The following is a 12,242-nucleotide window of genomic DNA, read 5'->3' as shown; positions in this document are numbered from 1 at the left end:
GAGAGGTTTCAATAGAGCTTCTTGGGTGGGCCCCAGGGTGGTGGGAGCTGCCTTCACTTTGGCAGTTTCAGAATTATATCTTGTTCTAGTCAATAGAGGCTGATGTCTCGAGCACAAAACATGATGTCTTTGTTGCTCACTGAAGGCAGTTAGTTCAATTGTAGCTTCTGGGCAGTCCCCTTCCTCCGGGTAGGTTAAGGATACAGCATGTTTCAGGAGTTGGCTCAGAAATAAGTCCTGACTTTTTTCCAATAAAAATGCTACTGAAAATTTCTTCTTTATTTCCTCTTAATTTAAATCTGCAGCCCCAAAGGGGGTGGGGGAGATAAATCTGCAGCCCATACTTCACAACATGGGAGGAACATCCCACCTTTTATACCCATCCTCTCCCCCACAACATCCACAAAGGAATTATTTTCTCTCAAACTGGCCATCTCTCTTCCCTCAGAACACACAACATAGCCAAGGAAAAAATAAAGATAAATTATTGTTGGGCAGCTATTTCTAGCCTCATTTTACTTTGTGGAAACAAATAATAGTGTGGGATCCTGTGGGTGTAGACAATGCCACAGGCAAAGGGACTCCCTTCTGTTGGTCTCTTGACCCTGCTGGAGAAGGCTCTGAATTCCAGGCTGTTTGATTTGCATCCTCTTCTCAGAGACTTGTGGACTCTGTATTGGAAACAAAGAGACAAGTTCAAGGTTTATCAGATGAAAACATATAAGAAAGAGTCGTGGTGATATGAATGGCCTGGTCCCTCTGGGGATAGCTTCAACTTGTAAATTCTGCTGGAATATGCTTGTATGATCCTTGAGCCAAGAAGCCCTGTTTCTACCTTAAAGATATTTAGTGAGTGTCTAGGTTGGCTTTTTCCTCAGGCCTATAATCTCTGGAAAGAAACATGGGAGGTAGAGGATTATTTCTTTTCCCATCTATAAACCCGTGTTTCTAGTTCAAGGATTTCAATCACTAAGATGTAAACCCCAAACTATTCATTTTATCACCCAAGAAATTGAGCAAGCAGGTGGCCCCAAACCTTCCAGCTATGACAAGATTTAACTTTATGCCACAGTAGAAAGATCCCGACTGGTAACCTGGGTTCTATTTGTCCTACTTCTATCACTAACCAAATGGGTGACTCTTCTTCAATTAAAAAACAAACAAAAAAAGAAATTGGGGATATATCTCAACTCCATTCTAGCTCCAAGATTCTCCAGGTCCTAGATCAGTGGTTCTCAACCTTTCTAATGCCGTCACCCTTTAACACAGTTCTCATGTTGTGGTGACCCCCAACCATAAAATTATTTTCGTTGCTACTTCATAACTGTAATTTTGCTACTGTTAATGAATCGTAATGTAAATATCTCTGTTTTCCGATGGTCTTAGGTGACCCTGCTAGCGGTTCTCAACCTGTGGGTCGCGGCATTAGAAAGGTTGAGAACCACTGTCCTAGAGTATCCCTGCTCCAAGACCGTCCACATGAAGAGAAGCTTACTAAATTGGGTTGTCTGAGCAAGGTTCTTTATAGAGGAACCTGAAAACATCTTTCTGGCCCAAACAACAGTGAGCTGCTTTGATCAGCATGCATTAGGGACTTCTGTCCAGGATTGCCACCAAAAGCAATTGTTCTTATCTCTTCCACCTTTTTGCCACCCTACCCCAGTCAGAATTAATTGAAACTTCTATGTAATTTTTAAAATTTGATTTTAAAGAGAGAAACATTGATCGGTTGCCTCCTGCGTGTCTTGATGGGAGATTGAACATGAAAACTGGGTATGTGCCCTAACCTGAAATCAAACCCGCCCCCTTTTGGTGTACAGGATGACGCTCCAATCAGCTGAGCCGTACCTGCCAGGGTGCAACTTCTATGTGATTTCAAACTTCACTTGATATAGCTAACCCTGTTTTGGACATCTTTGGCTTCAAAACTGATAATTATAAAACTCAAATTGAATTCCCCTGCTCTACTTTCCCCAACCCTACCCAAACATACAGCTGAACGCAGTGACTTTGTGGGGCCTTTCTATAAACAGAGGAATTATATACTCAAGAGTATACTCCAAAAAACTCATTATCATCTCATGTGCATGATACCTAGTGATTTAAACTGTTTAATTTGGCCCTTTTCTTATTCCTAATGTTCTGAAATGAGGTACAGAAGGGATAGGATTGTTTCTCCTCCCACCCATAAACCTTAGCTTTCTCTCTCTTCCACAGTGTACATGGGAGGACAGGGAAGCGCAATGAACAAGAGAAAAGATGCATTCACCTGAGATCTAGGAAGAGACAATGAGGTGATATTTCCCCACTGCCCAGGTGTTTTGTTTCCAGCTCTTACCCCTTCTTATTTTAGAGCCTGGCCATTCCTAGAATGTCCTGGGGACTCATCCCCTCTGCACTGCTCCCCACGCACTTGGATCATGAAGCTGAGATGTCTTCGTCTGTGTTATGTATAGACAGAAGGTGACCACCTACAGCCTGATGAAAAAATGAGGCAGATCTTTCTGCTGTAAAGACAGACACATGAGCTGAGAAAGGTTAGTGGGTTCTTTCAGAGGGCATTTGGTTGTCCCTAAAGATCACTTCAGAGCTACAAACTGCTCTATGTCCAGGTCTATTTCCTTGAAAGGGGTGTGCAGTCAGATTGCAGACAATGCCTAATTCCACCTCTTCCCTCTACCCTCCACCTCTTCCCCCTCCGCAGTTTTGCAAAGCCTTGGAAGAGAGCAGAGCCAGCTATGTGATTCCAACCTGTTTTTTCTCAGTTTATTCAGTTCAGAAAGGAGCAGGAAGGAGAGAGTGATGTTGTGGGTTTGGTCTATTTGTAGTACCTAAAGTACTCACTCCCAGGCAGGTGGGAAGTTCTGTATTGTTAATAATCACTGGGCTCTACCTCAGATCCCAGGTCCTAAGGCAGACCAGAGACACAATTTCCACTTCTCCCTGCTGTAGTTCAGGAATAGAAATCAAATGATGGCATGGGTTCTTGCCACTCTCCACCTTCATCCTCTTTTCCAACAATATCCTCCTCACCGCCGAGGCTACATGGAGTGTGTTTTAAATTTCAATTTTGGAGTGTCACTGGATCAAACCGGTTTCCTTGGAGGATTTGAGGAGCTTTGATTCCTTGTGATATCCATCTTATTTCAGGTTTTCAGAGCCACCACATAGAGAAAACTTGACTTTCTGACATTTTTTGTTACCAACAAAACTGTGGGGATGTTTTTGAGGAGATGGGGATGGTAGTTGATGCCTGACCTGACCCGGGAAGCCAGACTTTGGATTGATCCTCACCTGCTACTTGTCAGGAAGTGTGATTGGAAATCTGACTGGGAGGGATGCCCTTTCCTGTTCATATGTGACATTGTGTTGATGGGAGAAAGCCAAGGCCATGGAGGACTCTTGTTATGGTGCCAAGTGGATTCAAAAGAACAGAGAAAAAAATATTTGTCTACAGAGGTTACAGTGACCAACCTTTTCTCTGTCCTCACAGAGATACTTCCTTTTGAATTGGGAGACTAGCTGTTTCTAGTCGTTTTGTATTCAACTCGCTAGACTGAATTTACTGTACACAGTGTGCCTACCTCTATCACTGAATCTGTGTTGCTATGAAGCCAGTTTCCTCCCAAGATCTTGGAGCCAAACCTGTCTTGTGTAACTAACTTCACAATCCTTATACCTCCTCCCCCTGTGGTATGTCTCCAATTGTCACTGCCTAATTTGACCCAGTTCCTCTAAGGCAGTGGTTCTCAACCTTCCTAATGCCGTGATCCTTTAATACAGTTCCTCATGTTGTGGTGACGCCCAACCATAAAATTATTTTCGTTGCTGCTTCATAACTGTAATTTTGCTACTGTTATGAATCGTAATGTAAATATCTGTGTTTTCCGATGGACTTAGGCGACCCTGCTAGCAGTTCTCAACCTGTGGGTTGTGGCGTCACCACAACATGAGGAACTGTATTAAAGGGTCGCGGCATTAGGAAGGTTGGGATGTGCCACCTGGGGATTGAGCAAATAGTAAAGTTCATCTACTGATTTGTTCCTCAGAATACCAAGACAGAATCTCAATGCCCTCTGACTTCCAGGGTTACCAACTGGCATTTAGACCAGTTGGAGGCAGCTAAAGACCTGTTTTGCCCAAGATGTGTCATAGAGCACCTGTTAAAAGCAATTAAGAAGCCCTAACCGGTTTGGCTCAGTGGATAGAGCGTCAGCTTGCGGACTGAGGGGTCCCAGGTTTGATTCCGGTCAAGGGCATGTACCTGGGTTGCGGGCACATCCCCAGTAGGAGATGTGCAGGAGGCAGCTGATTGATGTTTCTCTCTCATCGATGTTTCTAACTCTCTATCCCTCTCCCTTCCTCTCTGTAAAAAAGCAGTAAAATATATTTTTTTTAAAAAAGCAATTAAGAAGCAGAAGACCTGCCCTAGCTGGTTTGGCTCAGTGGGTAGAGTATCGGCCCAAGGACTGAAGGGTCTCAGTTCAATTCTGGCCAAGGACACGTACCTCAGTTGTAGGTTCAATATTCCTCTCACATCAATGTTCCTTCCTCTATCTCTCCCCCTCCCCTCCACTCTTTCTAAAAATCAATGGAAAAATATCCTTGGGTGAGGATTAACAACAACAAAAATAATAAAATAAAAAAAGAAGCAGAAGAGCTCAGTTTACTGCTAAGAACAAAGTCCAACTCAAACCAACTCCTTCAGATCCTTATGAAAATTGTTTTGGGGCCATTTGGGCAGGTGTCCAAGAATGAGAGCCAGTGCTAGCTGGATGCTATGCTTCAGCTGCTCTGCCTACCTAGTGCTTGTCGTGTTCTCTCTCTCTCTCTCTCTCTCTTTCTCTCTCTCTCTCTCTCTCTCTCTCTCTCCACACACACACACACACACACACACACACACACACACGTACACACAATTGCATTAGCATATTTCTTGGTAGAACCTGTTCAACTTGTTCTTCCTTTTTAAGTAACAGACCCCACTCCCACAGGGATCGCACCAAAGGAAAAGATGCCTTAATTGATGTTAGAACCAGGGAAAAGCAAGAGATCCATGAAGGCCTTGAGTAATCTGGCTTTTGAAAGGAAGCAAGATGGTTTAACGAAGAGAACACATCTCGGAAAGGCAGGAGACTTGTATACTTTTTTTTCATTCCAGTCTCACCATGAGCCCTGAGACAAGTCACTTAATTGCAATGAGCCTCAGTTTCTCCAAGCAGAAAACTGAGAAACTTCTACTCACTTTTGCTTCTCCTGCATGCGGGGTTTTAAGGGGTGTTAGAGAAGTCACCTGCGGCATCTTGAACTTTGCAGTAATATTGGACAATCCCAAAGGGCACTTATGGAGCTAATGATTTGGAAATGAAAGGGAGTACCAGGCCGCCCTCCCCCATCTTTGGATCTCTGACCACTGCAAGTTCTCTGGCTAATTCCAGAAGGTATGAGTTCATTAACCCCTGTGGACTTGGGCTCTTTTAGTCATTGCCCCTAAGGGAACCTTTTAAGGAACCACTTATTAATGTGGCTTGGTCTAGCAGTCTGGTTCCAAAGCTCAGTCCACCCCAGGGAGGACTTAGAGAAATGTTTCATCCAGACCCTGTCTTCCTGGGTGAGACTAGCAAGCTCTCTGATTAAATCTAAGGGATTTGCTTTGGGAATGTTTCAGGCTTTTTCATGAGACTTTTTAGAGGCATATGATGTCTCTCAGAACTAGTCAAGAATAACCCACGTGGGGATGCCCTGGCCAAGTGGCTCAGTTATTGGAGCGTTGTCCCATATTTGATCCCCAGTTGGGGTAATGGCAGGAGACAACCAATAAATGTTTCTCTCTCACATCAGTCTTTCTCCTCTCTCTCCCCCCCCCCCCCCGCTTTCTCTCTCTCTAAAATCAATAAAGCCCAGCCGGTGTGGCTCAGTGGTTGAGCATCGACCAATGAACCAGGAGGTCACAGTTCAATTCCCTGGTAAGGGCACATGCCTAGGTTGTGGGCTTGATCCCCAGTGCAATTTGCAGGAGGCAGCAGATAGATCGATGATTCTCTCTCATCATTGCTGTTTCTATCTTTCTTTCCCTATCCCTTTCTCTCTGAAATGAATAAAAATATATTTTAAAAAAACACAAATTTGCCGAAACCGGTTTGGCTCAGTGGATAGAGCGTCGGCCTGCGGACTGAAGGGTCCCGGGTTCGATTCCGGTCAAGGGCATGTACCTTGGTTGCGGGCACATCCCCAGTGGGAGGTGTGCAGGAGGCAGCTGATCGATGTTTCTCTCTCATCGATGTTTCTAGCTCTCTATCCCTCTCCCTTCCTCTCTGTAAAATATCAATAAAATATATTTTAAAAAAAAAACACACAAATTTTTTTTTAATCCTAAGGTAAGGATTTTTTTTTTTTAAATAAGGAAAGGAAAAAAAGAATAACTTGGGAGGGGAAAGAAGCAGAAAAATAAAAAATAGACTTTACCCCTGTGTGCCCTTCAGAACCCCCACCCCCACCCCTGGCTCTATCAATATAATATTATAAGCAAACCAAATTTGCATCTACTTGCCTCAGTGAGATCTTTCAAAGAGACCAAGAATCTTGGTGGCAGCTTAGGCTATTTATTTCCTTGCCCCACTCTTTTTATTTTATTTTATTTTTTATTAATTTCAGAGAGGAAGGGAGAGTGAGAGAGAGATAGAAACATCAATGATGAGAGAGAATCATTGATCGGCTGCCTCCTGCACGCCCCCTGCTGGGAATCAAGCCTGAAACCTGGGCATGTGCCCTTGACCAAAATTGAACCCAGGACCCTTCAGTTCACATCCTTGCCCCACTCTTGCTCCCCAAAATATGTCCCTGGGATACTTATTTTTCATTAGATAAACACTGATGTATGTATAATTCCTCCAAATAGATTTTTCTTTTCTCCTCCCGCAGGCTCCTAAGGAAATAATTCACTGCGACAAATTAGCGCTTTTAATTGTTCTCAGTTCTCCATTGTTTATACTCTACTGCCAATTAATGCCTTCCTTACCTTAAACAGACTAACCTGCATTTTGTTTTATTTTTTATTTTTCTTAAAATATATATTTTATTGATTTCAGAGAGGAAGTGAAAAGGAGAAACACCAATGATGAGAGGCAATCATCTATCGGCTGCCTCCTGCGCGCCCCCTAGTGGGGATCGAGCCCGCAACTTGGGCATGTGCCCTTGTCTGGAATCCAACCCGAACCCTTCAGCCCGCAGGCCAACGCTCAATCCACTGAGCCAAACCCAAACCGGCTAGGGCCAACCTGCATTTCAAATCCAGGCTCCCGCCTTCTTTAAAAACAATAAGCATATCAAAGTATTGACAAGAAGGTGGGGAGGGCCATTTAAACGTTTAATTTGTTTATATACCTTCAGTAGAGAACTCTCCTCACTGAACCTGAGGTGGGCTGCTCTCCTCCACCTTCTACTTTCTTGTCCCCCTCCCTCCTGCCACACACCCAAAACAGAATCCCTTGAACGACTGAATCCTGCTTCCTCCTATTACTACTACCCCATCCTTAACAAGGTATAGAGCCTCTATGGGACTTTTTTTTTTTTGCCTCCCAAGGGCTGAGCTGAGCTGTAACCTGCCTCCTTTCCTACAGCATTAGCTCCACCCACAAGGAAAGGGTCTCCTCTCAGAACAACACAACCAGAACCACTCTGGAATAAGACAGCATTTCCGCCCCAGAGCCTGGGAAACAGAAGTTGTGGGTTGGAGGAGGCTCTAGGGTTTGTACATTGTCTTCCTCACCAGGATAAGGTATGAGGTTTTTCTTTTTAGGATACAGTCAGTGCACACTCAAGTGATCTTTTAGGTTTCTTGCTAACTCCAGCATGTTAGAGAGAAACCCCTTCCCTTCCCAGATCTGGCTTCTAATAGCAGCTATTTTCTTTTTCAGCAGAATCTAAGATGGACATAGAAGACTGCAATGGCCGCTCCTATATGTCTGGTATGCCCTCTTGTGCGTTCTCTTTGTAAGGGGCTGGGAGCAGACACTCCTGTGGAGCAGTGCCTTCAGCCTAGCACAGGACCTCTGAGTGCCCTAGTCACAGAGCTGACACCCACACTTGGTAGTGCTTGATAGTAATCATTTATTTTGGTCATTTTACATTCCTTAGTGATTCTCTTCCCGGACTTCTTGGGTGATAGGAGAAGGGAATAAGAGAGGAATGTGAGTAGAGACTATTAGAGAGGAATGATTTGAAGCAAAGAGATGCTGTTTCTGAAGTCACCAGCAAACATGATATTCAATAGAGAGTAGAGCAGGGTTTCAAACCTCAAAGGTCTGTGGGGGCCAGATGGGTATATAAACGAATGACCTGGGTTAGGATAATGAGCAGAAGAGAATGGTGCGGACTGTCATGCACTGAAAAACACACATCCTACCTCAAGGAGCAGCAGCTCTTCAGTGTCCGTGTGGGAGTGCGTGTGTATCCAGTGTGGCCAAAACTTCCAACTGTTTAAGAGAAATCAAAAATCTAGATTTTATATAAAAATGACTCAGTTTTTAAAAAAAATGTTCCATGGGGCAAGCCAAAGTTATCTATGGGCTGAATTTGGCCAGTGGACCAACGGTTTACAGCCTTGGAAGTGAGATACAGAGCTCAATTCTCCTTTCCCCCAATCCTTTTCAATGATTAGAACATATACCTTGTCATACCTGCCAAATACTCTTACTGAGGCAGAAGAGATCATTGCTCATGGTATGCCTGGCTTTTAGAGATATGAAAGTAATCAGGATCCTCTCAGAGTTTAGCAAGGTGAAAAGAATGAGGAACTTTATCTGGCTCCCCCTCTAAGGGTATAGGAAAGAGCCCAAGACAGAGTGTCTCTAAGATAGAAGGAATCATTTTTTGGACCATTAGAATGTCAGGGCAGGAAATGATTATAAGAGGTAAGGGAAGCCAGAATTGCGTTTTGACATGATGAGTATCCCCCTCAGATAGTCAAGCACCATTGTAGAAGTAACCTATAGCTTTTTTTTTCCCCCTCAAGTGGGACTTGTGGAGGAATTATGGGCATGCACTAAGGAAGATAGCAGGGTGGATCAGCACACATTTAAGAGTCACTGACAACTCCTGGGTAATGTAAGGGAAGACAACTCTGACCCGTTTTTCATTTCAGGAGGGAAGGAACTGGAATGGGCAAAGGCATTCAATACCTGCCACATGTGGACAGAGTGACAGGGACCAAGGGGACAGACTTAACTGAAAGAGACTTTATTGATTTGAAAGCCATAGCCTTTCTGAGGAACCAGCCAACCCTCCCACCTCCTGCGCATTAAGCCTATTCAGAAAACCACTGTAGAGCAACAAGCACATTCAGGACCCTGCTTTATTGCCGGGGACCACTCAGACGGATAAAAACCAGTCCCTGATCTATGGTAGGCGAAAGAGAAACCAGGAAGGTGGGCGAGGAAATACAATAGGCTCTTTTCAGTCCTATCTCTGGAGAATATTGGATATTAGAGGAAAATTTCTGAGGGTGTTTGCTTTACTGCACTATGAAACCGAGCTTCCCCTGCTTTCAGCAGGTTGGCATGTCCTATATAAGAAGAGGCCTCTGCACAGGATGGCTTTTTGGATGAAAGTAGAGGTCAGCAGCCTCTGACCTGTGTTTTGAGAATTCTAGATGTCAGCAGCTACCTTAGAGAGGGAAAAGGGAAAATCCAGATAGGGCCAACATTAGCCCTGAAAAGTAGTAGCCCCTGCAGAACTGAGCATGGCTGAGGCAGTCCACCGGAGGGGCATCTGACCCATCTCTGCGGGAGTGATCTGGAAGCAGTGGGGAAGGCTGACGCAGTGTGCACCTTCCCACAGCACCCCAGTGGCTCCTTCAAGGTCATCCCAGCTCTTCGGCCTCCACACCAGGTGGCTTTCCTCACCTGGCCACTTGCTGATGGGTGTATCTCTCCTGTTCTTCACCGAGGTTTTCCCACCTCACAGAACCCAGTTCAGAAAGCCCATCTTTTCTACAGGTGCAGATGCTTCCCACCTGGGGGAGAGAGGGAAGAGAAGGGAAGAGTCATTAATCCACCACACAGAGCCTTTCCCCTCCCCCATTCCTGCTTTCAAGGGAAACGGAGTTGCTGGAACTGGCTTATACAATTGTTTGCACAGTGCTTGTCCCAAGTTTTCCGGGACCCTGAAATGTTCAAGGGAACCTCAGTCGAAAGAGATCCAGGGGTAGGCAGCCCAAAGTTTCACAGCCCCTCCCACCCCCAAATTCTTGGAATCAGGAAACCTAGTCTCCAAAGTAGGTCAGCACGTCACTGAGCAGCTCCTCTGGAAGGGAAGGGAGCAGAGGCCTTGTCTTGATAGAGGGCGGATTCATCCAGGGCTGCAGGCAGGCAGCCGGCCCCAGGGGCACAGGCGGGAGGGGCAGTGGGGAGACTATACCAGCATTTTGCCTGGGATCTGAAAGGGCTCAGGGCCACAGAGCCACACCAGCCTGAGACCAGACTGTGCTGAGCCCTCTCACCGCTGAGAAGGAGGGAACTGTCAGTCCCCAGATCTACAGAGCGACCTCCCTCCTGGAGGAGGAGGGAAAGGAGGGAATAAGAGTGCCTGAGTTTTGGGGGGGAGGGGCTTTCTGCTGATCTGAGAGCCTTGAAGCTGCCCCATGTCCTGGGCCCCATGACCTCTGGGGCCTTGGCTTCCCCAGCTGGCGGAGGATTGGGCCTTCCCTGGGGGCCCCCTTTCCCCCTCCCACCCCGAGGGCCCATCCATCTCTCTCTTGCACACACTCTTGCTTCTCTCAGGCATTTGTTGTGCAGTTCCTCTTTGTCTGCTGGGCACGAGGGCAACGGCATCTGCCTCCCGCTCCCTGTGCACACCCCCCACCCCCGCCCCTGCACTGGCTTGGGAAAGATTTGCTGTAGCCTAGCATCCCACCCCCGCCCCCGCCCCGAGACACACATATACATTCTACATTCTCTGCAGCCCCCTCCTCAAGCACATCCAAGCGTTCTCTCCTCTCTCTCTCTCTCCCTCTCTCTCCCTCTCTCTCTCTCTCTCTCACACACACACACACACACACACACACACACACACACACACACTCACACACACACACACACACACACACACACTCTGGGCTGAGCTCTTGCTGGCTGCAGCCGTGGGCCCCTGCTCACCGTGCCGCTGCCGCTGCCTGCGAAATGACGGCGGTTCCCCTCACTTCCAGGAATCCACGCTTCCTGGAAGGTGAGTGGCTGGGCTCACCCCTGCCTGCCACCGAGACGCAGACATGCACACACCACCCGCACTCCCTCGCCGTTTCCAAGGCGGCGGCCGCGTTCGCAACCCAGGGTCTCACCGGCAAGGGAAGGATAATGTAAGTTCAGGCAGAAGGTGGTTAGCGGAGGGGGGAGAGGGGGTGCTGGGGCTAGGGAGCCGGTTCAGGAACAACTCCCGAGACTGAGGAGAGGGAGAGGATGGGGGCTGTGTGTGCGCGGGGGAGGGGGCGTTCCTCCTTACACTTGCCGAGGATGGGAAAGGGTGTTTGGTGTTGCTAAGCAAAGACTGCGACTTGGACGGTGGGAGCTTGTGGTGACATCTTGATTAGGCCTTGGGGACAGATGTAGAGCGGTCCGGGTGAAATGCCGAGACAGCCAGGGTGGGAATGGAGAGTAGAGGGTCGAGGTGAAGAGGCGCCTGGGCAGCAGATGCCTCCGCCTGGAACAGAGATCTGAGGGGCCTCCGCTTCCTCCCCACAATAGAGCCGGGGAAGGGCGGCTTTCTTTGCTCCTGTACCCACTGTTCCCTGCTGGCAGGCTAGCATCCCGGCACCTTGGAGCTCCTGGTCGAGAAAGGGAAAGCAGTGAGGATGAGGTCCCCGCAGAGAAGTGTGGAGGGTCTCCAGCCTCCTGGCTGTCCCTAGAAGCAGCCCCTCGGAGGGATTCAGGAAGGGCGGCAGGAGCAGGCGGCGGTCTCCTTGGGCGTGTGAAACACCTTAGCTTGGGGATGTTGCCTGCCTCCCTCCTGCCTCTCTGCCCTGGACTCACCTCCGAGTGCCGCTAAGGTGAGCCTCATGATTTGGCTTTGCTCTCTAGGGGTTCAGGCAATCTATGATGACTTTGACCAAGAAAATTTCTCTGAGACCCGAGAGCAGCCTTAATTCTTGGCATTGACAGTCTGGGATTTCTTGGGAGTCCCAGGCATTTGAAATTCCCTCACTGGGGTTTCTGAGGCTGAGAGAAGAACTGCTGAACTTCCCAAATCTG

The 12,242-nt window shown here is 47.2% G+C and overlaps 1 protein-coding gene and 1 long non-coding RNA gene across 11 annotated transcripts in view; one reads left to right on the top strand and one right to left on the bottom strand.

Annotated features, from left to right (window-relative positions):
- IKZF4 (IKAROS family zinc finger 4) overlaps positions 1–12,242 on the top strand; it is a gene marked incomplete at its 5' end in the record, with an annotated part of 28,466 nt that overhangs the window by 1,746 nt on the left and 14,478 nt on the right. For 3 of the 10 annotated variants that reach the window (XM_080661998.1, XM_080662000.1, XM_080661996.1), the window contains 2 exons: positions 2,218–2,537; positions 7,920–7,967. In XM_080661998.1, the coding sequence (XP_080518124.1) occupies positions 7,928–7,967 (40 nt within the window). Of the gene's footprint in view, positions 1–2,217; positions 2,538–7,916; positions 7,968–11,177; positions 11,354–12,242 lie in introns of those variants that run through there. The other 7 variants (XM_080661997.1, XM_080661999.1, XM_080662002.1 and 4 more) reach the window with 4 other exon arrangements.
- Positions 259–11,339, bottom strand: LOC308245159. Its single transcript, XR_013960218.1, has 4 exons — positions 11,154–11,339; positions 9,903–10,012; positions 8,405–8,474; positions 259–671 (listed from the first exon to the last, which is right to left on the bottom strand). It is a non-coding gene; the product is annotated as an uncharacterized lncRNA (long non-coding RNA).

Source organism: Plecotus auritus (genome assembly GCF_963455305.1).
Source record: "Plecotus auritus genome assembly, chromosome: 3".
NCBI lineage: Eukaryota > Metazoa > Chordata > Mammalia > Chiroptera > Vespertilionidae > Plecotus > Plecotus auritus.
This window is presented reverse-complemented; position numbering and strand designations above follow the sequence as displayed.